The 23775-nt window shown below is 37.8% G+C and overlaps 1 protein-coding gene across 1 annotated transcript in view; it reads left to right on the forward strand.

The window, feature by feature from the left end:
• The window catches only part of EYS (eyes shut homolog), a 1110009-nt gene that overhangs the window by 383544 nt on the left and 702690 nt on the right, over positions 1 to 23775 (forward strand). Inside the window, exons 13-14 of the mRNA XM_074819828.1 lie at positions 13328 to 13441; positions 15315 to 15437. Of these exons, the coding sequence (XP_074675929.1) occupies positions 13328 to 13441; positions 15315 to 15437 (237 nt within the window). The remainder of the gene's footprint in view (positions 1 to 13327; positions 13442 to 15314; positions 15438 to 23775) is intronic.

Genomic DNA, 23775 nt, shown 5'->3' on the forward strand with positions numbered 1-23775 from the left:
CAGACTTTTATTTCTATTTTCTTCTGCTCTACGTTTTGCTTTTTAAATGTGTAAAGTATCTGCTCATTTCAGTAGTTTTAGTATTTTGATTTTTTTTTCAAGTTTATTCAGTGTTGAGTGTCATCAAAACAAACTAAAATATATAGGTCTTGGTTCACACTATAGGCCCTTTAGAACACTTCATTATACTTCAGATTACATCTTGCACCTTTGGTTGCTATTTATGAGAATACCAATTTATCTTGTCTTCATCTGGCATATGTAAATTAGGAGCAAGTGGGTTAGCTCTGCCCTGTTTTCCCACAGTGAAAGCTAATTTAAATTTTCTGTTGTTTTGTAGATCTGCCAAACTGAATTTCTGGCTCTGTGTTCCTATCCTAAACAGTAAGGCAATTTAATGCCTTCCACTGTTTCCAGCTTTAGCCATGCAGCTATGTACTTAAAAATGTCACAAAGTGGAATATGAGCTAAGTTAAATCTTGAGTGGCTCAAAGCTTACGTGATAATATCCATGGTTTAAACTTTGTATTTCTGCATCGAAGAACACAGACCTTGTGCTGTTATGGTTTGTTGAAAGGTGATGAATTTTAGGACAAATCTACATTTCCTAAGGAGACAGGTCTGATCTGTTATGAGCTGCTGAAACCAGTAGCCCAAGAGTGGTGACACTGTTGCAGTCCCATGCTCCCAGGTCCAACCAGTAGTGAGGCTGGGAGGGTTTTCCCAACAGGAACACACACACACAAATACAGTGCGTATATATGTGTACTCACGGACTGCCACACAGACCAACACAGACAGGAAACACAGCGCTTGCACAAACACAAACAGCACCAACAACCTTATCCTGTTCCCTTCTCTGGCCAACCAGGATTAAAGTCACTTAGGGAAAATATATATATGTGTATGTACACACATACAACGTGGATCCCCCTAGCAGGTGAGCTCAGACCCTCAGTGTATCCAGTAGCTGCCCCTGGATCCCACTCTTCCCTGCTGCTGGTATCTCGGCATAAGAGCCCAAGGCTACACACACGGCAGTTGTTGGTACTCAGACCTATACACACACACAGACAAACGCTCAGACACACATGTGCACATGTACACACACACACACAAACACCCCCATGGATGCCTCCACTAAGTGGCTTTAGACTACACAGCAGCTGGCCCCAGGATCCTCTGGTCTCCCAGTTGCACAGACACATGCACAGACACATGCAAACACATCTCTCCAGTAGTGGACTGAGACCTACAGCATCATGAGGAGCCAGCCCCCAGATCTCATGATCTCCTCAATCGTTCACTTGGACCTCTTGGTCCTTCCAGTAACCAACTCACAGACCTTCTGCTCACTCCAGTATCCAGCCCAGAATTAGGGCAGCTCCAACACCTGGCTTCCAACTCTCTTATCCTGCTTGCTGGGTACTCCAGTCTGTTTGCACACACTGACAGAAGCACCCACACCATATGCATGCACCCTGGTCTCTCCAGTTGCTTATCCCCAGACACATGGCCCCTCTGACCTATGGTGCCACTCCCATTGCTGGCACTCAGACTCCCCCCCACACATATGGGCACAGAATAGAGAGTCCCTCATCCAGGAAATTAGTTTAAAATGGAGTTTAAGAAGAAGACAAGACAGAATGGTCAGGAGCAGGACATGGTCGGACACACTCAGACCAGCACCTGTTTACATGTCACCAGCAGTTTTTATACCCTTATCCCTATATTTTCCTGTATTTTTTTCCTCCTCTGAAATCCCAGCACTAGTCTTGTACAATCTCCAAATGCTCTTCCCCTGCACCCCACAATGAGCCCCTGACCCCTGGGCAGTTACCCTCTGCAGTCTGTGTGGTGCCTGGGGTGCTGCCCCCGGAGTGGGGTGGCCCCTGGCCCCTGGGGTTGAGGGTCCCCTGGAACAGCCTGGAGGGATTCGAGGTGGGGATTGGTGTCCCTCACTGGGACATCGGGTTGCCCCCACCTGCCACTGTACCTCTGTGCTCCTTTGCATGTGTGGAGATGAGTCTCTAACCACATAACTTAATCCATAAAACAATTTCACATGTTCAATAATTTCACCTGAAAGCAAAATTATGTTTTACATTGTGATGTATTCCTGCAAAATTTTTTCCATCTATTCATTCTCCTCTACAGGACAGTTTATTGAGGAAAGCTGTTACCAGCATAGAATTCAGTTATTTACTTTTATGGGACGCATTTAAAGAATTATTTAAAGAATCCTTAGAGATGGATTAAAGGGAGGTTACTTAGAAGGAAAAAATCATTGAACAGGTATTTTAAGAGTAACAGTTTAGTAATCCAGAGAAATAAGGCAGAAGCTAATAAGGAGGCTAATTGTGGCATAGGGTGGTCAAACTCTCAGATCCCATTCCTTAGATGGATAGTGTTTTGGGATGTCCTGGGTGATGATGTTTACGTGTCCCTTGATGTTTGGACAAAATTTCATCTTTGATACAAGAACAGACAGCCACAGACTCATCTACTATGGACTTAACCATTATAAATTTGGGAAAATGGGATTGAAGCCTGTGAGGCAGTGGCTAGGAAGTATAGATATCTAAGGAAGGGGAAAAAAAAAAAAAACTATCTACATATATAAGTTTTGGAAGGATATTTCCTTGAAAAATTATTATTACACTATATTATTACCTTCTGCTGTCTTCTACTTAATACAAATTTTATTGTATTTAAAACAATTTTTTAGATATTGGACATATGCTGATACGAGCAAATTGGTTATTAAAATCCTTCCATCACATCCTAATGCTCTTATTAGTTTTACAGGTTCCAAGGACAGCAGTTTTAAGACACTGTAAGAAAGAAAATATTGCCACACCCTTGAATTTTTTGAACATTGTGTTTGGCTCAGAAGCACCATGCTGTCTGAAGAAACATAGGTCATATTTTAATGCACATACACCAGTTTTACAGCAGTATTAGGAAACTGTACTGAATTTCAGCTGTGTTGCTCTGATTTACAATGACATAAGTGAAGGCAGAATCAATCTTATGGTTTTTTTAAGCAGTTCAATTTTTAGCAATGTGAGCTATCTTATGATTCTGTATATCATCAATGTATCATGATCTATATACACAAAAAACCTGTCCCATCCCATTATATCCATAAGGTAGTGAATTCATAACCTATTACCTTATATAATATACTTTGGTTACTTTAAGAGTGCAGCCATACAACTATTAACTGAGATAAATGCAGGTTTAATCAAATGGATCATCTCGGAGGCTGCAGGACCATGTGCTGCAACCAGCTACTGTCTGTGGAGATGACATTGATTAAGATCCATCCATATTCTTCTTTTTGCTCCCAATATTCTCTACGGAAATCCATACCCAAATTTTTACTTTGATTTGGCATGCTTTTATTTCATGCAAGCAAGGTCTTAGAAAAATTTTTGAACAGAGAATGCAAAATTTTAAGTGTAGAGAAGAAATTTTGACCTTCACAGTTGATGTGATCAGTGCAACACTGTTATTTATTCAAAAATAAAAATTAAAGAACCACATTTTTACTATTGCAGTTTGGTCATTTCACTGATGCCTGCTAACAGGTGAGGATACAGACCCAAGTAATATAAAGAACTGAACAAAATAAATAAAGGATTTAAATAGTAAACTAAAACATAGGCAAAGTAAATGAGGATGACCAATGATGTGAGACAAATTATTCTCTTGTCACAAATAATTTTCTCCATCTTAATATTGTTCACAGGATTTAAAAAAGTACACTTCCATAAATGCAATACTACACATTCAATCACTAGGTGAGTTGCACATTGGATTGAGATGTGCTGAAGATTGTCTGCTCCTGTCAGCTTGAAAATGTTGCTAAAAGCAGACAGTCCTAATGCAGTATGATTCTATTTCCTGACAAATTAGAAACGTGAGCAGACTCACTTCAGTTTATATTCTCAGTAGCTTAAAAGTTAAAGCTAGACTACTCTGCTGGTTTTGGCTGGGATAGAGCTAATTTTCTTCATAGTAGCTGGTATGGGGCTATGTTTTGGATTTGTGCTGAAAACAGTGTTGATAACACAGGGATGTTTTAGTTATTGCTGAGCAGTGCTTACACAGAGTCAAGGCCTTTTCTGCTTCTCACCCCACCCCACCAGCAGTTGGGCTGGGGGTGCACAAGAAGTTGGGAGGGGACACAGCTGGGACAGCTGACCCCAACTGACCAAAGGGATACCCCATGCCATAGGGCGTCATGTTCAGCATATAAAACTGGGGAAAGAAGAAGGAACGGTGGACGTTCGGGGTTATGGTGTTTGTCTTCCAAAGTAATCATTACACATGATGGAGCCCTGCTTTCCTGGAGATGGCTGAACACCTGCCTGCCAATGGGAAGTGGTGAATTAATTCCTTGTTTTGCTTTGTTTGCATGAGTGGATTTTGCTTTACCTATTAAACTGTCTATATCTCAACCCATATGTGTTCTCACTTTTACCCTTACAGGGGGGAGTGAGTGAGCAGCTCTGTGGGTCTTAGTTGCCAGCCAGGGTTAAACCATGACAGCTAAGTCTTCTAGTTTATTGGTTTGACTCCTTTGGTGATGCAGAATTTTTGTTCTATTTCTTTCCTTTTTTAACGCTTGTCTAATACAAGTATATAGGGATCTTTTATAAAATTATGGAATTTCCATTTCATGTCTTCAGAATTAACTACACCTTCAAGCCCTTTTCCCTTTTTCTCCTGTAACTTCCTCCCATGTGATGGAAGTCTGAATATATTTTATATTTTACTCCTAACTGCAGATTTCTATTTTGTTATTATTATTCTTTAAGTATAGGTAGTGTTATGATTAGGATAAGGTCATCCTGGTCATAACTTAGAACAACATAAATGTAAGATAAGAACATGTTTTACCTTTAGGGAATTCTTTTAACTGTCTCCCATACTTAAATGTTATCTTCCTTGTGCTTCTCTGAATTCTCAGAAATTTCCTATCACTATGAAAATAAACTGAAGAGCATAGCTACTTCTCTTGCCATAAATTTTGCCAATACCTATCCAATATCCAACTTAATTCCAAGACATTGTCTGTTTATACTGGGATGATATTCCAGAGATGGCAATCTGGAGATTGCACTGCTAAGAAAAATCTTATTTTGTTTTTCTGAGTGGTATTTTTAATTTTGTCTTTGGCATTTTCTCCATTCTTAAGGAAAGCAGACAGTCTTCTTTTCAACCTTTATTTAAAGAAATCTAACAAAAGATCTCAGCTGACTAATGTCTGGAGGTAAACAGAGCTCTGCATCTTCTTGTGAGCTATATGAAAATGATGGTACAGAATACCATTGTAGGGAAGAAAATTGTCAATCACAGTTTAACAGGACTGCTTTCCAAACTAGGGCTTCTCAGAAAGTGAGACAGTTTTTCCCCTGTGATTTATGTGGGTCTCTTGTTAGTCTGAAGAAACTCCCTTTTTTTTTTTTTTTTTTTCCTGAGATGTAATGCCACATTGTAGAAAAATTTTGTGAGATCTTCAATATCTTTTCTTTTTTCTTCCAGTATTGAGTACTTGTAATAAGTTGGTAGATCTATTTCTTTTTTTTAGTTGGGTGACTCCCTTTTATTGGACACAGGATAAAAGATGACTACTGCTACTGTGAAAGATGAGAAATTATCAGAAGAGTAGTGTTCTCTCACCTTTTCCATACAGAATTGTTCAAAGAGGTTAAATCATGTCGATTCTTTATTATAAGAAATAAAAGTAATGGTAACTTGACATTTTGGTGGCTAACAACAGCAGCTAACATACTGAAGAATTTTCTTCATCTCTAACCATGTTAAAGGAATAACTCTTTGCATTAAAGCTTTGTTTCCCATCCCTCCTCTTTTGTTCTATGACATCAGGAAAATTCGTACTTTACTCCTAGCAGGAAAGAAAAGCATCAAGAAGTTGTGACAATGACAATAGTTAGTTAATAAATCATGATATTTAACTTAAAGAGAGCAAGTGGCAAAAGTTTAATTTCTCTTCATTTCAAGTGTACCGTATGGAAAATGACTAAGGTTTAGGCGAAACTTAGAATCACAGAATCATTGAATGGCCTGGGTTGGAAGGGACCTTAAAGATCATTTTGTTCCAATCCCCTTGCCATGGAAAGTTCAACAAGGCCAAGTTTCAAGGTCCTGCATGTGGGTCAAGGCAATCCTATGCACAAATACAGGCTGGGCAATGAGTGGATTGAGAGCAGCCCTGTGGAGAAGGACTTGAGTGTACTAGTGGATGGAAAACAGTGTGAGACAACAATGTGCACTCACAGCCCAGAAAGCCAACTGTATCAAGAGAAGTGTGGCTATCAGGATGAGGAGGTGATTCTTCCCCTCTACTCTGCTCTCATGAGACCCCACCTGGAGTACTGTGTCCAGCTCTGGGGCCTCCAACATAAGAAGGACATGGACCTGCTCGAGTGGGTCCAGAGGAGGCGACAAAGATGATCAGGGGGCTGGAGCATCTCCTTTATGAGAACAGGCTGAGAGAATGGGGGCTGTTCAGCCCGGAGTAAAGAAGGCTCTGGGAACACCTAATAGTGACCTTCCAGTATTTAAATGGGGACTACAGGTAAGATGGAAAGAACTCTTTGTCAGGAAGTATAGTGATAGGACGAGGGGTAACAGTTTTAAACGGAAAGAGGGTAGATTCAGACTAGATATAAGGAAGAAATTCTTCACTGTGAGGGTGGTGAGATACTGGAACAGGTTGCCCAGAGAAGTGGCAGATGCCCCCTCCCTGAAGTGTTCAAGGTTGGGTTGGATGAGGCTTTGAGCAACCTGTTCTAGTGGAAGGTGTCCCTGCCCATGGCAGGGGTGTTGGAACTAGATCATCTTTAAGGTCCCTTCCAACCCAAACCGTTCTATGATTCGATGATTCTATGAGTTATCTTGATAGAACTCATCCTGAATATCTGATTATGTATCTGCAGAGCAATCAGACACTAAGAACAAACACTTGAAGTTATTTATTTGCTGCTTAAGAAAGAAACCACTTTCTCATTATTACTTTGAGAAATTCTCTAGTCCCAGAGTTTTGCAGTTTCTGCAGTGCCAACTTGACAAACTTAAAATACTAAATTTTGGCATGTTACAATTGACACTATGTGTGCCTCCAAACTCACACTCTGGACTTTTAAATTAGGAACTGTGATGAGTCCTGTGAAACAACGAAGAATTCTGTGGGAATCTGGTATGTTCTTCAAAGCTCTCAGTTTACAATTTATTAAAGAATAATTCTTTATTAATTAAAGAAAAACTAAGCTCATGATAATTCATGTATGTAGTCTGCTAGAATTTATGATAAAGGATTTATATTAAATACTTTTGCCTCAGCTTTTCATTTTCACGATGTTTAATCTCATAATACATTGGTAAATGATTGCTTGTGTTTAAAATATAAAGAACTGTTTTACATGTCTTAACTCATTAAGTTAGATAGGTCGTGTAAAACAAATTTTATACCTAAATCATTTTGTCATGTTTTCCATTGGAAGTTTGAAACCACAGCACCCATCTAATAGTCTGTGAATCAATTCTAATTTCAAAATTATTTTTTCTTTTTTTTAAGATTTTTTTAAATATACAGTATACAGAACGGCATATAAAGTATGCAGTCTGACTACTTGAGCACATTCCCATCATTGCACAGATAAAATTGCTATCAGCTATCACTTTACATCATGAAGGTTTTTATTTACATTCGCACTATAGAGTTGGTCCCAAAGTACTGTTCTGAGGATAAAATCATAAGGAATAAATGCATACGCAGTTCTATATTTGGATATGCTGTGAAACAGATACATTAAAGGATGTTGCTGTTAAACTTACTAGGTTGTAAGACTCTCAAAATGTCTTTTCAACAGCAATTAATCTTATTCTTTTATTATTTTCCACTTTCTTTCAACATGAGGTTATCAGCTGACACAAATCAGAATAGGCAAGTTGCCTATTCTGAATTCCTAAATGGAAGAGAGTCAGATTGGGTAGGACTAGTCTTGGAAGTAAACATGACAATATGCATCTATGAGATCTTGGTATCTTTAAAGCAGGTAGATAGCAAACTATGTTATCACAGAACAGAGCTCAGTCTGTGTTCTACCACTTGCTTAGACACTTTATGCAAGCAGCTATCCCATTAAGAGGAGCAGGCTGCTGTAGCTATGGTGTGTGTCATCCATATCAAGTCTAGTAAGATCAAAGCTAGCTCAAAAGCATAGTCCGACTGTTTTGAATAGGTTATAGCTCTTTTGTCAAACTACCCCAATTGAAACATATACAAGTTCTTCTGTAGCTACTATTTTTTGGGTTTTTTTGTTTTGGTTTTTTTTTTTTTTTAAATAGAGGATCTTCAGGAAAGAAAATACAATTTCAGAGTTGTTATACTGTTCATGTAATGACCCGTTCATAGTCTGTAATGATAAGCAATTTGAGGAACTTTCCTAAGCAATCTTCAGTTTTCTAGAAACTGGACACATTGGTCACCTGCTGACTGCTGTGTTTCTTTCCAGCTCGTGATCATTACTAGAAGGGTTTTGGAGACACACACTTCCTAACATTAGTGCTTACATATGAAATCACTTGTGACTACAAATGGACTGGGATATTTGGTTGTTCTGGGTTTCTTTTATTTTTCTTTCCTTAACAATAGCCAGTGATAGGGAGCAAGTGTTAAAACGGCAGTTGTCTTGGTAATTAGATCATCAAACATGCCACATAAAATTCCCAATTTTAGTGGCTAAACAAGTTTGTGATACTCCGAGTTCTATTTCTGGAAGAATATGAAGTTATTATGATAAACGACATTAAAAAATAAAAGAAAAAAATCAATATAGAATATGCAGAAAACAACCCTTGAAAGTTACCAACTATGCAAACATAAATTGGACAGTGACTAGCGAAGCCTCAGTTCAACAAAAAAGGTTCTGTGGTTTAGATAACCACAAAACAAGCATTAGTTGATGGAATCATACTAAAAATACTTCAGAAGATGATATCAACATTTGCTGGACTCTTTCAAGCAGTAAGAATTTTAAATTCTCTCGGGTTTTGAGTGATATAATCTCACGAAGAGATCTAAGAATTGACAATCTAAGAATATACATGGATGTAAAGACTATATCTGTGCAAATAAAAAAATGTGAAAAACTATTTAAATTGTAGCCCTGCAGAGGGCAATTTGGGAGTTATAGGTGATTTAAGCTAGATGTGATTCACAAACATCACACAGTTGTAAAAATATAACAAATATTGTTCTGAGAAGTGTAATATGTAAGGATACACTGCACATTACAGCCTGAGTTAGAATACTGTATTATACATGAGTACAGGAACATAAAAGACAGGAACTTGACTCATCAGAGATCTAATGAACAAGACCAAGGAGAAATTGTTTGTTTGGTGTTTTTTTAAGCAACAGAAGACTGAGTGGAAACATCAGTCATGATATGTACATTAAAAAATCAATGTATGTAAAAATCTACAAAGATAAGGGAAATCAGTTATTTTCCACATTGCTTGCAAATAAGCCAGAAAGGTTAACTGAGGTAGGGAGGTCTAATTTAAAGAAAACCTTCAGGAATAGTGAAGACAGAGTCTACTGACATGTAGGGACAGTGGACCCTGTCCCCAGAAAAACTTTACTAAAGATCAATTTGGTTAAATCTATGAGTTATTTTCTTATTGAACTAAGGATGGACTATGGTGACAAGGTCAACATCATTAACACGCAGGGACAGCAAGCATGCTTGATTTCAGGTGATAGATCAAAGAGGGTCGCAGAAACATCATGTTAAGTCTGTTCCTGGTTCTGCAGGAGGTGTCACATGCAGGGTTTTGTCTCCATGACCACAGGACCCTGTTTGAGGAATGAGATTGCTGAGAAGAGACCGGTTTATCTAAAAGATCAGTTCAAGGACACGTTTGCCAACAGACATATTAGTGAGGTAACCAACACTTTTCATGCTGGAACGCTGAGTATTTTATGGTCCAAACATTCATGTTACAACATGTAGACCCTGCAGTTTGGCATTCTGTATTTCATAATACCTTGCTGTAGGTTTTTCCTCTTCAAGAAAGATAACCAGGCTGGCAATTTTGATACTGAAGCAATAGGGTGTGCTTGGTGTGAAAAAGCTCACCTACTCTCAACTGAAATCAGCTCGACATAGATGTATATTTGAGCCTGCATGATGGGTTTGTGCAATACTTAGCTTGCTCCCATGCTGTGTTCTTCCTGGGAGCACAGTTGCATCCAAGTATTTCAGATCTCAGTTTACTTCTGATCTTGAATATGGGCTTAAAGGCTACATTTAAAATATCATATAAAATGGAATCAACAGTAAAAGTATGTATGAGTAAAGATAACCAGTTAATGAGGAAACTTGTTCAGTAGTGAAAGCTAAATTAGACAAATTTAGTTCAGGATTTGAATGCTGTATAATAATTTTATACTACTTCCACTTCTTGGAAAATTAATGTTACTAAATATCCAAGTGGTGTGAAAACAAAGCTTATTGGAACTTAGGGCAAGTGGGGACTTGAGGTCAGTTTCACAGTGCAACACAGTGACAAAAAAAATGGAGTTCACTGGTATGACCTTAACAATGCTTCAACCTGAACAGCACCACTTGTTTTTCTATAATTACATCTGCAAGTGGAAACAATGTTTCACTTCACAAAGAAAGCCTTTGGGAAAAATAATGTATTCTTAACCAAAAAGCTATTCCCTGGATGATACTTTTATCATTAATGTTTAGTAATGTATCCTCTCAAAAAGTTAAGGACTAATCATATTTCCAAATATAACAGCATGACTAGCAATGCTGGTAAATTATAACATCTGTCACATGACACAGAAATTACAGTTTACTTCATATTAATTTGCATGATTTGTGTCCTCTACCATAAATATATTAACTACTACAGATTATCTACATTTTCTTTGATAGTTACGTAGAGTCATGGGAAATATATGATACCAAATAATCCAGAATAATCCAGATAGTGATTATGGCATGGTGCCTTCTAAAACAGTTCAATCTAAAACAAGACTGAAAAAGAGATTCTTTGAAAGCATGTCTGATATCTGACTTCTGTATTCTGTGCAGGCTGTGCTCTGTATCTTATGTGAGAACCCAACCGTATATTAGAAATCATAAATAAATTCTGCAAGAAAGAGGGAAAAGAACTCACACATTGATCACGCTGGGACACTCCATTATTTATCTGCATTTGTTGTTATTTTGCTGACAGAAATATCAACTCGCTACAAATTATTTTTTCTGGTATTCACAAATGCATTATAGATTGATATTTCATGATGATTCTGAAGCCTTCTGAATTTGTTTTCTAAATAAGGTAAGGTTAAGGGACTTTAAAGATGACATAAAAAAAGGAAGGAAAGATGTAAAATAATCTGTCCTTCCTAATGGTTTTAACTTATTGATTTGTTTTTATTTGGTAATTTTTTAAATTTTTTTTTAAAGAAAATTTAAAAAATTGGGAATTTTTGACCTTACATAAATAAACATCTGTTTAAGAGTGTGGCATACTTTCACTATACATTATTCGCAATTCATGTCCTGGGAACCTTATATAAAAAGACTGCTTTTTCTCCATGTGAATAATTATGCTAAGGTACATGAAAAGAAACTGAACAGGAGAAGAAAAACATTCAACAGAGACACTTTCATTTTATACATGGATTTTTAAAAAGTTTTTGTAAAAATTAATGTTATTTATTTTGTTCTTCCAATCAAAGTGAATGTGCTAATGGTTGTGCAAACATTGAGGGTGACATTTGGTATTAATATAGAACAAAGCTATAGATGTGTGGCGGGCTGACACTGGCTGGCTGTCAGACCCCCGCCCAGCCCCTCTCTCACTCTGCCTTCCCACCAGCATGGCGGGAGAAGATGAAAAAGCTTATGGGTCAAGATAAAGGCAGAGGGATCAATTACCACTTATTGTCACGGGTAAAACAGAATCAAATTGGGGAATATCGGTTTAATTTATTGCCAATTAATGTAGGTTTGCATAGTGAGAAACAAACACAAATTAAAACAGCACCTTCCCCATCTCTGTTTTTTCCCCCGAGGCTCAACTTCACCACTTCATTCCCTACTCTTCTGCCTCCTCCCCACCTCTGAGCAGCGCAGGGGATGGGCAAATGCAGCTTGTGTTCAATCCATAACATCTCCTTTGCTGCTCCTTCCTCCTTTTCCTCTCCTCCTGTGCAGGCTGTCCAGGGGTCACAGTTCCTTCAGGGCACATCCCCCCGCTCCAGAGTGGGGTCCTCCACGGGCAGCAATGTGGGTATCTGCTCTGGCATGATCCTCTCCACAGGCACCTGGAGCGTCTCCTCCACTCCTTCTCCGATCTTGGTGCTCACAAGATTGTTTCTGATTCTTCTCCCCCTCCTTACTCCTCACTCTACCTGTGCAGCATTCTGCCCTTTCTTATATACACATTTTCCCCGAGGCACCACCCCCTTGGCCGGGGGGCTCAGCCGTGCCCTGCTGTGGGTGGGCTGGAGCCGGCTGGAACCGGCTGTGTCCGGCACGGGGCAGGCCCGGCCGCTCCTCACAGAGGCCGCCCTGCAGCCCCGCTGGCAGCGCAAGGGCACCTGCACCCGGTACAGTGTGTCAAAGTACCTGTAAGAAATGAGAAATTGAGTTAATCTTTCCTTTTGTAAGTTTCACAGGTCTTTGGATTTTTGTTTTAATGATGTCTACTTTCCTTCTTTTAGCAACATATACATCATCCTCATCTATTGCAGTTAAGCTGTGCACTTTATATGTGCTGAAGGCTTGACTCATGGCATGTGTTTGACACGCCTCAATGTATTTGTACTCTGTTTTTTTACTGCTTCTCTCCACAGGAGAAAGCATCGGACAATGGATAAGAAATACTTGATGTACTCTTTCTTATATTAACATGGCAAAATGAAAAAAAAAATCATAAAAATACTGAAGTACTTGACTAACACAAGCAAAGCACTTGGAAGATCTGTATACTGTTTGCATACTGACATGAATGTCTCTACTTTCTGGAAGTACTTCTTCATTTTTTGCTTTATTCCAGCAATAAAGATATGTATTTGTAATATTGAATAAAAAATGAGTGAAATTTAAGTTTTTGTAAATACAGAAGTTCTTACTTCCAGCTTCCTTTATTGATCATAACACCTCTTGGTTTTAGTTACAGAACAATATTTGGAATAAAAGTTTCATGTTAATAGCACACATAAAGATGAAGAAAATCAAAGCTTATCTTGCTTCCTTTGCAGGTTTTTCAGGCCAGTACTGTGAAATAGAAATGAATGAGTGTGAATCAGCTCCCTGCTTAAATGGTGCTGTCTGTCAGAATGATGTCAACAGCTATGATTGTTTTTGCCCTGAAGGTATGTCATTCAAACCAATTTATTTTTATTATCTTTAACAATTTTCAAAATTGCCTACAGTCTGCAAAACATCTTCTTGGCAGTCTTCAACACCATTGTTAAAATTTTCTTTCTATGAGAGTTATTCTTTCTTTTCTGATTTGCATATTTGTCCACCAAGGCACCCAATAAAACAAGCATGCTCATTAAGAATGGAGACAGATATACTTTTAAGTGCTGCTTTTCTTCAGACAGAACCTCATGATTTTAGAAAAGTCTGAAGGAGTGGAGAAAACATAATGAGCAGTATGTGAAATTCACAGAAAATGTAATCAATAACCTTACTAAGAAAATATTTTATCCTGATGTACTAACTTGCAGCTTTATGACTGAGCATAGCAAGCAATTATAATGGCCATCATAATGACTGTAATATTTCTTCAGTAAAAAAATCTATTAAAACTTTCATGGACAAAAATAAAGTGATTTTCAGCACTTTTAATCTGTTTCTTTAACAAAGCATATTGCTCAATGTTATCAGAAGTATATGAACAAATGAGTGGTTTCAAGAAAAAAGTAGTTAAAGGAAAAACTAAAATGCTTTAAAACATTTAAAATTACAGTGTCTTTCTGAAATATTTTCACAAATGGGTTTCATCTGAATATTTGTATGCTTTTTTAAATTGGATTTTTAGTTAAAGTCAAGTTTGTGATTTATAACATGGTACTTTGTTTCTGCATTTTAAACTTTCTTGTACTTGTTTGATTTTAATCTTCAAATAGTACTGTTTTGTAAGTATGGACTGATGGTGAGTTGATTTCATAGCTTACAATATTTCAGGAATTTATATATTAATACAAGCATTCTAGTGGTGATGATAAGTTCAGAAACTCATCACAAAATATGAAATTGCTACAAATAATTCTCATAAATACAGCCTCCATCATTAGTTAGCTTAAATTAGAAGCCAAAACAGATGTTGGAAGGCAGTTGAAAACTACATTTGGAAAATATCATTCTGCCTGACCAGTTTATAGAAAAATAAATCTTGGCATCCACATTGATAATTTTGTGGCTTACTTGTTACCTGTGAGACATGGGTCTGATTAAACTCTAAATGCAAATGAGAACTGTTACTGTATACATTATTAATGAACTAAGGATAATTCTAACGGTTTATGACTTAGGGATCAGTGGAAATTGGTTCCATGGTCAGTTTGAGAAATTATGGGAATGTGCCTTGCACTGAGGGTGCTGATAGCTTAGCATTAGTCATGGTCTTCCTGCAGCCATAGCCTGTGACAGCACTAATGATAGTCATTTTGTAGCATGACCATGAATTAGAATACATTTACAAGAGCGTAGAATATCAGATATTGGAGAGGAGATTCTCCAGCAATTCTGAGTACAAAAAACCACTGTCGGGACTTCTGAGTTTACTAAAAGTCACTATGATACAAGAAACAAATTGAGAAAAAGTAAAGAAGTAGCTATTTGAGAGTTGATTTTTAGAACTATAATCAGATGTCCAAATCCCATCATCAGTTATCTTCATCTGCAATGTTCTCAAAATGACAGAGGATATATAGATTCTTAAGTGGCTGCTAAACAAAAAGTTCAACTAGATTAATGACAATACTGAATCCTACATTTTTTTCTTTCAATTATTAGTTCCTTTTAAAGTATATTTGATGGTCAAATGTAATTTCCTATTAATGACAGAGCAGAAGAAGGTTTTAGAAAGATCTTTCAATAAGAATTCAAGATAATTTTATTACAAGAGTAAATTGAAAACAGTCTAATTTTTTAGAAAAAGAGACACAAAGATATACTTTAGGAAAGAAGGCACAGATATAGATGCATAATACATAGCTCTGTTTTTTTCCAACCAAGGATTTGAAGGTCTGAACTGTGAAATCAACTTTGATGAGTGCACTTACGGATTCTGTAAAAGCAATTCAACTTGTTTAGACCTGGTTGCAGACTACAGTTGTGTTTGTCCTCCAGGATTCACCGGTAAGATTTATTTTAACTCTGGAAAAGACATTAAATAGTTAAAATTTTATTTCCATTTCTGAAATTAAAACAAACTTCTTTTAATTGCAATTTGTTCAGTGGTTTAGCATTAATGAAAATCAATTCAGTGTTCTGTGCTATTGATAATCTGCTTTAATTTCCCTAATAATATGATAAAAATCAAAACCAGTGTGTATGCTGTTTGATTAACTGATGGAAAGAAAAACTGTATTTTGCCTAGAAAAAAAATAAAGTTTATAAACACCTAGTCTATAGGTGAGCAATGACAGCTATACCTGGTGCTGTTTGTCTTCAGATGATTGTATCACAACCATACTTGACTGAGATAGAAATAAGAATACAATTTTAACAAGAGGATACTTTGTTCTCTTCAAGAAAGATTCCATCAGATCCTTATAATAAATAGCTTGTAAATTGCACAATTATTTGTGGGTCTAACAGGTTTAAAAAAATAGCTCTTGCATCAGGAGCAGTCTTCATGGCCCTTCTTTCTGCCAGAAGCAGCTACCAGGATCATGGGGAAATCAATAAAACTGTCTCAAAAAATATGCCATCTTAACAACTAATATGCTGTGATGTCAGGGACTGGAACACACTGACTTTCAGCCGCTGATTTCAGAGACGCAAATGGAGCAGCATTAGTCATAAGCAGTAAGAGGAAGACAAGCAGTGGCAGTCTCAGAAATCATATGCAGTTAGTGGATGTTGTAATAAAAAGCCAAACAGATACATATAGAGATCTCTAAATCTGTGGTGACCAATGGAGATGAAAGAAAAATGAGAAATCTATCATGGAGAAATGAAAGGTTAAAGAAGCAAGTAGAGCAGTGAAGGATGAAGAAGCAAAATTAAGTTAGAAGTAAATAGAGGGTTTCAGTTTGATAGTAACACCACCGACAACCAGTTTAGGAGCACTTCATACATGTTTTGTCAATGGTTAAAAATAGGCAGATGGGACATAAGGAATGTAAGATGATACATGGAGATTTAGAATCTGTGAAAGTGATAATAGTTGCAGTTCCCCCAGATGTCTGTGATTTTGCTTGATTCATGCCAACATATTCTAATACTATTCAGCATTACAAAACTGAGATGTGCTCTATTTCCTACAAAATCATATTCTCTTTTATTTGCTAACTGGCTTCACTGTCATGAGTTTGCATAGTATATATCTATTTTGTGTCAATCATGAAAATAATGGAGGTGATTACAAAGTATTTGTTCATATAAATAAAAATATTTTTAATGCAACAGTTTAAAAAAAAAAGGAGCTTTAAAACTCTACTGCTATACTGCAAGGATCAAAATGGAAAACATCTAATTTCTGTAGTAGGTTGCAAACAGTTTAAACTAGGGAACGCAGGAAAAGCTGTTCCTTTGAAAATACAGCTACACAACTTTGGGATATCATGGAATCCACGTTACAGAACCAGAACTATAAACTAATGTGTGGGTGTCACCAAGGCAGCCTGGAACAGGGTATGTTCTCCTTAGGAGGAGCACTTTATCCTAGATTGGTGCAGTTTGCCAATAATGTATCTGTTCATTCCAAGACAAAAAGAAGTCAAGATCTGTTAACAGTAAAACAGTTACCAGTGAGTTATGGGAAGATTTCAATGAATAACTCAAGGCCTATGTTGAAGTCATAGAAGTTCACATGACTGCATAATAAGCTGTTATGAAAAGGCTCTATTTTCTCCTGCATTTCCTGTGTGAGAGACTTTTCATCATGAATGTGCTATTGATCTCACTTCATATTGGCTTTTTTTGTGAGACAGGGCAGCTCCCACAAGAAAACAAATCAGCCAGTCAGCTGACTGGAGTTGGAAGTGGGGAGAAGGATCATCCTGATTACACTGAATATTTTAATCTGTGCTCATATTTGTATAGTAAATGCACAGTCACCCATTGTGGATGTCATCAGGTTTGCTCTCTCCAGACCTTTCAACAACTGTTTCAACCTCCTAGAAAGAGACTTTGATGCAAAATACCGAATATCTGAGTTTCTATCTTCTAAGAAAAGCAAACAGTGGTAAAAGAATGTTCCACATCCTTCTGAGTTCTAGGACGGATGTAAACAGCCCAAGAAGATATTGCCATAATAAAAGTGATACACTCAAAACCTTTTCAAGGGCAAAAGGAAACAGCATGTATATATAGGAATCTTTGTTTATACAGTTAATATTTCAGCAATGTAGAAATCCATATTATATAATGAATGTAGAAAAGGACCATTAACAGCATAGTCAAGATTTCTATACTGGAAAACTTAATATCTACCCATTTTATCTGGTGTTATGGTCGACTTTCCAGTGTCCCTCTGGGTCCTAGAGGTGACAGTTTCAGTCTTCTCAGGAAAGAGTGCGGGAGTTTAGGCCTTAGTCATTAACATCTTGAGCCCTTTCCCAAGAGAAAGATGATGTTCCTGGTGGGGGTTTCTTCCTCTTTCGTCAGGGGTCCAGTTGGGGTTATTTTTATACATTTTCTCATCCAGCATGTATCCTTCTCCTGTAGTGACAGCTGCAGCCTGGCAGTGGCCCCCCTGCCCTGCCAGCTCCAGGCACACAAAGGGCTATGGTTTGCCAGGCAGTGACTGGCAGGGGGTGTCACCCCCACCCCAGCAGGGCCACCCCCAGAGCTGAAGCTGGAGCAGGGGAGGCAGCAGTCACTGACCCTAATGCAGGGGTTAAACCAGCGACACCTAGCTCAGGCCATGGCGAGGCTGAGCCCCTGCACTGCCAGGTCAGCACACAGCCAGGGCTGAAGGCAGACACCATATTTACTGGGCTACAGATCTGCTAACTCCCTGTTGATCACATCTTGTATTTTTCTCATGAGACTTGATCAAGAAAGTGAAATTTGAAAAAGTCCAGTAAATGCATAGGGCTGATTTTTTTTTCTTTCTAACTTTTTGCAAATGCATTTTTGTTTTCCTAGCATGTTAAAAGAAATTTCCAAATAAATATATCTGAGCTGGTTGGGTACAAAAATTGTCTTGGGCCTAGTTGTTCACTTGTCTTGCTGTTTACTATCTCTGTGTCTGGCAACATTATTCCACTTTGGTGTTGGATGCCTTGTGCATGAATGCTGTGCTGGAAAGTCAGTGTTGGACAGGAGGGAGACAGCTGCCTGTTTGAATGGCCTTGGCTGTGGTGCTCCACGGGCGGTGGAGCGTGTTCCTTCCCGGGGAACAGAGCCAGGAAGAGGCAGTACCATGTGTGAGTTGGGGAGCAGGTCTGGGTGGAGGGAACAGCTCTTCCTGCTGAGGAAAGCCATCAGGACAGGAACACCCAAAACACCTCACAGAGTCCTGAGAGAAGCAGGGAGTCTTCTTGAAGCTTCTGCTCACACGTGTACTCTTTATTGTTAAAAGGGCGAGCACCTGAGTGCTGGCAGCTTTGCAACCTGATGCCTGGAGTTTCCTTTACTCTGAGCAAGACAGGCAGCCAAAAAGAAGAAGCTCCTGAGAAAGACAAGGAAAAGACTTTCTACTAAATCAAAGCTCTCAGATGCCATCTTGTGGGAGTCAGTTTACACAGGATCACTGTAATTATTCCCTAGTAAAGAGCTACTGGACAAATGGACAGATGGCAGCACTGCCACCTCCTTCCCTCACAATGTTTTGTTCGATTTTGTCAATTAGAGGGATTTCAAGAACATCTGGCAGTTGGGATAGGTAAAGGCAATCCAGGTCTGTTAACCTGGCAAGCCTCAAAAATTCAAAAAAACCTTGCTCAGTGCATCCAGACTAATTAATTCTGGGTATTACCAGAACCTGAAGATAAGTGAAGTCAGGAATTTTGATACTGAACAGTAGGACACCTTTAGTACCTTAATTAGTAAGATACCTTGAATCAAAGCATCAATCAGGTGGGCTGGTATGGAATTCACCAGTGATACAAAAGGACGAGGCAATTTTATGAGGTGTTGCTTACTGACCATTTTCGTTATTTGGGTGGATTCTCTCTGGTAGTTTAAGTCACTGGAACTCAAGAATTTTGTAAGTCAGTGTTTGGGGATGAGGGGGCATGGTTTTTTAATCTTGAATAAGTGACAGGATTATATTTTGTCCATTGTAAACCCTTTGCTTATTTTAAATTTTAGAAGACATTATTAATTAAATGTATTTTAAAACTGTGTACATGTGCCTGAGTGTAGAAGTGATCCCTATGCTAGTAATGTGACACAGCTGAATACTGGGTAGGAAAAACATGATTCCAAAGTGATTTTTACTTTAGCATTTAGCACTGAATTTTGTTGTAATTTGTATGCATGAGATTCTTAATCTGACTTCCTCACTTTTATCATGGTCCGTATGAATTCTTTACATGTAACATGAACCTTGTTTTAGGTTTTGCCTGTGTCTCATTCATGTTTATCATTATCATGAGGCAGTATGAATCAACTGTCAAACTACCAGCAGTCACATGTTGACTTGAATAAGTCTTTAGGCTTTACACAGCAGACTAAATAAATTTGCAAGCCTTTTAATATGCTTTCTGAAGATCAAATCTATATAATTTCCTCTGGCATGTCTCACAGTATACACTTTAGGAATCCTGTAGTAGCTCTTGTGGCTAAACAACTGGTCCTTGCAATACTGAATATTTGAAAACCAAAATTATAAAAGAATGCCCAGTGTCTTTTACCTCAACTCGATCACGAGGCAAAAGGTGATACCTTTCTTTGTTCTTTCAAAAATCTTTTCCTGTATGTTCTTTTTCTAGGGTTTTCTAAGGTTTGTTTTCCATAAGCCTGCAGGCTGTTCTATTTTAGACAGCTTTTGACTGACCTAGATGTTTCAGTTAGTATCAAGACCACTGCACAGTTTAAAATCATTGAGTTACTCCATTCTCCATTCCACACTAAACATCTCCAGTCCTGTCCTCAACAATTGAAAGGAAAGAATTGGCCTGAGAAATCTATTGCTGCTTACCCATCTTTACAGTCAGTCACAGATACTCAGTCTCACTTGCATCTCATGCATCAGATTATTGTTCCACATCAATGGCCCTTACAGAAGCAGTCCAAAAGCCAGGTATTCTTTTCTCTGATGTCCCCTAATGACAAATTCATATAAACAACATGCCTGGGTCTGATCTCTAGTAAAAGCTCTGGGTTTTTTTAAACCAACCCAAAACCTGGAAGCTGAAGACTGAAGAGGGTGGGAAGGTTCCTCCAGCTCCTGGCCAGCAGAGCTCTGACTCAAAGCCTGCCCATGGCAGTATGAGAGCAAAAGGCTGGCTGCCTTTCCCCCTGCTTAGCTGGGACAGTGCAGATAGACTGCTGGTTCTCAGAAATACTAAAGGAGGCGGGCTGCCGAGGGCAGGCTTCCTGTGGTTGGGCGTGCAAACTTAACATGCTGGAAAATAAACACTATCTATGCATACATGGAAATGTATTCAATATGTATTTCTGTGGTTATTAGAGATGTTTATTGTTATGTCATGTCTAAGTGTACCTGCTTCCCCTGGAAGGAATTCAGGTTAGAACATTGAGTGGAAAAAAAAAAAAATCAGTAGGGTGCAGAAAAGTCTGTTTAAGTTCCATCATGCTGCAAATTACATTACATAAAAATTTAGATAAACTAATACATAAAAGCTATTGAATTGCATGAAAGAAAAACAAATCAATTATAGTTCAGTAGCAATGTTTTCCCAGTCATCTAAAAAATAAGCAAAGTCTCTTTTTTATTGGTGAGAAATCAAATGGCACATTTCTCCAATAGTTTTGCATCTGCAAATACTAAGCATGATTTTTTTTAAATTAAAAGGTGAATAGTAACAGTTGGAACCATCAGACAAAAGATAAGTTAGTTCTTCAATGAAAAATTTAATTAGTTTATATAGGATTTACTTTATCGTTGCTTTACTGGATGTGTTATGAGATTATTTTTGCATTTCAGTTTATCCCCTTCATTTTAGATATAATGGGTATTTTTCAATAGTGATGCCAATTGTCATGCATGATATAATGTACGTAGAACATACATTAATATCTTTCTGGATGTGACTCTGTATTTAAATAATTTTAGATAAATTGGAACATACTCATTTAATATGAATAGACTTATAACAAAAATGTGGTCAGTTGCTGGGAGGCCCTTATCAAATAAAAAATGAAAAATGAATCATGTCTAGAAAAGCTCATACAGTGATTAAAGCACATGAAAAAGACTCTGGAAAACATGGTTGAAATTCTTAGTCTTCCTGAGTTACTGTGGGAAATCAACCAAAGTTTTCCTTAACTCCATACTTTTTCTATAAACTATTTCTCTTTTCTCCTTTTCTTTGCATGCGTTTTCTATTTATATTCTAAACAGTTAAGGTCATGAATGACATCATACTATGAACAGTAATATGCCAGCACAGTGAACAAAATATTTACTTTTTACATTTGAGTGCACCTGTAGAAATAACATGGATATCAAGACAGAATTTCCAACTGCATCAAAATTTTTGTTATACTGCCTCAGTTAAGCTGTTAGAACTAAATTTTCTGTTATGAGCAGTCAGTGAATGAACCCTGACATAAAAAAGTTTACCTCGAGCCAACCTCCCCCGTGCACATTTTCTATCCCTCTTCTGTTAATGAATTTGAGAAACGGAAGTGGCATCTTATATAAGAATGGTTTTCTCTAGTTCTTTTTATGGCAGATGGTTCATCTTCTGAAAAAAATCCACCAAATCATTTATGTTGGAAAAAGTCTTTTTTTCAACACTGCCTTTGCAATGCTAACTAGCATTGTACTAGAGGTTTTGATACTAAATTACATTTCCCACTATATACCAGGCTGTGTTTTTAACAAGTGAAACAATTTACCTTTGGGCACCCTCTTCTTTGACAGAGCCATACTATAAAAGGTATGACACTATCAGTTTTAGTATGACCACACTAAGTCCCTAAGTAGTAGCCATATTTGGTGCCATCTTCAGTAACTTGTTGACTTTTTTCTTCTTCACTCTTCGTGCTTTTACTTTGTCTTGATTTTTTTTTAATTTAGTTTTCCTTTTTTTTACACCTTTCTCAGTTCTGCAACTCCCTATAACTACTGATTTTGCTATATTTGAGGTATCTTACATATGTTAGGCATTTCTTCTTTGCCCATTTTATTATCCCTAAAACTGTTTTTGTCCAGCTCCTATGTTTGCTTCACTACCAGTAACTGGCCACAAGTGAGCTGTTAATAGCCATGGAGACTCCAGTACTATCCTACAAACACACCTTCAAGGCTTCATCTCTCTGATGTGTACTCCTTCACACTGCAGCCTTACTCTAGGGTCATAATTCTATACAGTGCAACTACTTCTTATTCCTGTCTATATCTTATTAACAATAAGCATAACACGATGCAATTTACAAAATTAATGAAGACTAAAATAAATGAGGCAAGATCCACGTGGTCACTAGATAAGTCCTGAGCCCTCTGGCTTGACACCAAACCTGCGGCCTGATGCTAGCAATGGCAATGCCATATGTGCTGGGCTACAGGGCTGCAGTGGAGATAATGAGAACATTACCCCGTAGCTTGACTCAGTTCATTTAAACAGTAGGTTGACCAGAGACTACTGCTTGCCCAGATCTGAGGGGTCCTGAGGCAGGAAGGAAAAATTGTGAAAAGCAGAGTGATGTTTTTAAAGCTGTTTATACAACTTTTATATGAAGATTTTTTTCCTTGACCCTTTTGCAGTCAAGCAAGATACAGAATTGCGTAGATTATTTGCTCTGGTAGCAGCAGAGCAGCACCTGGCAGCCAGTTTTCCTAGGAACCTCCAGAACCTCCAAGGAGAGGACATACACATTTCACATGATGACAATGGTGCTGCAGAGCCCAGCTGCCTCTGGGTGGGCTATTGCTGTCACCAAAATATATCTGGCTTGCAGAATTGTCTTGATATTTTCCCAGGAAAGACCCATAGAGGCTCAGGATGAGTGAATTTATTGTTCTAACAACCTGTAGATTGCTGGTTGTATGCTCTACATTAGGTCTGTGTACCAGAAGATAGTTAACGTTGCCCATTAACCACCTTGTGCTGAACCTAATTACTTAGTTTGATTAAAGCATACCATTAATCCAAAAGCATTCAATCCTGATTTGAATGCATGAAGAGAAGCCAGAATTTCACTGGTATTTTTTCTAGTAGTAATCACCATCAGATTTAGAAGTTTATATTAAATATTTTACTTAAATTTTTGTCTTCAACTTCCAGCTATTGCATCTCATTACCTTTTCTACACAAAATGAAAAAGCCTCTTGCTACCCAAGTATTTTCTCTTTGTAAAGACACTTATACACTGTAATCAAGTCACTTCTTGT

This window comes from Strix aluco, chromosome 3 (genome assembly GCF_031877795.1).
Source record: "Strix aluco isolate bStrAlu1 chromosome 3, bStrAlu1.hap1, whole genome shotgun sequence".
NCBI classification, from domain to species: domain Eukaryota; kingdom Metazoa; phylum Chordata; class Aves; order Strigiformes; family Strigidae; genus Strix; species Strix aluco.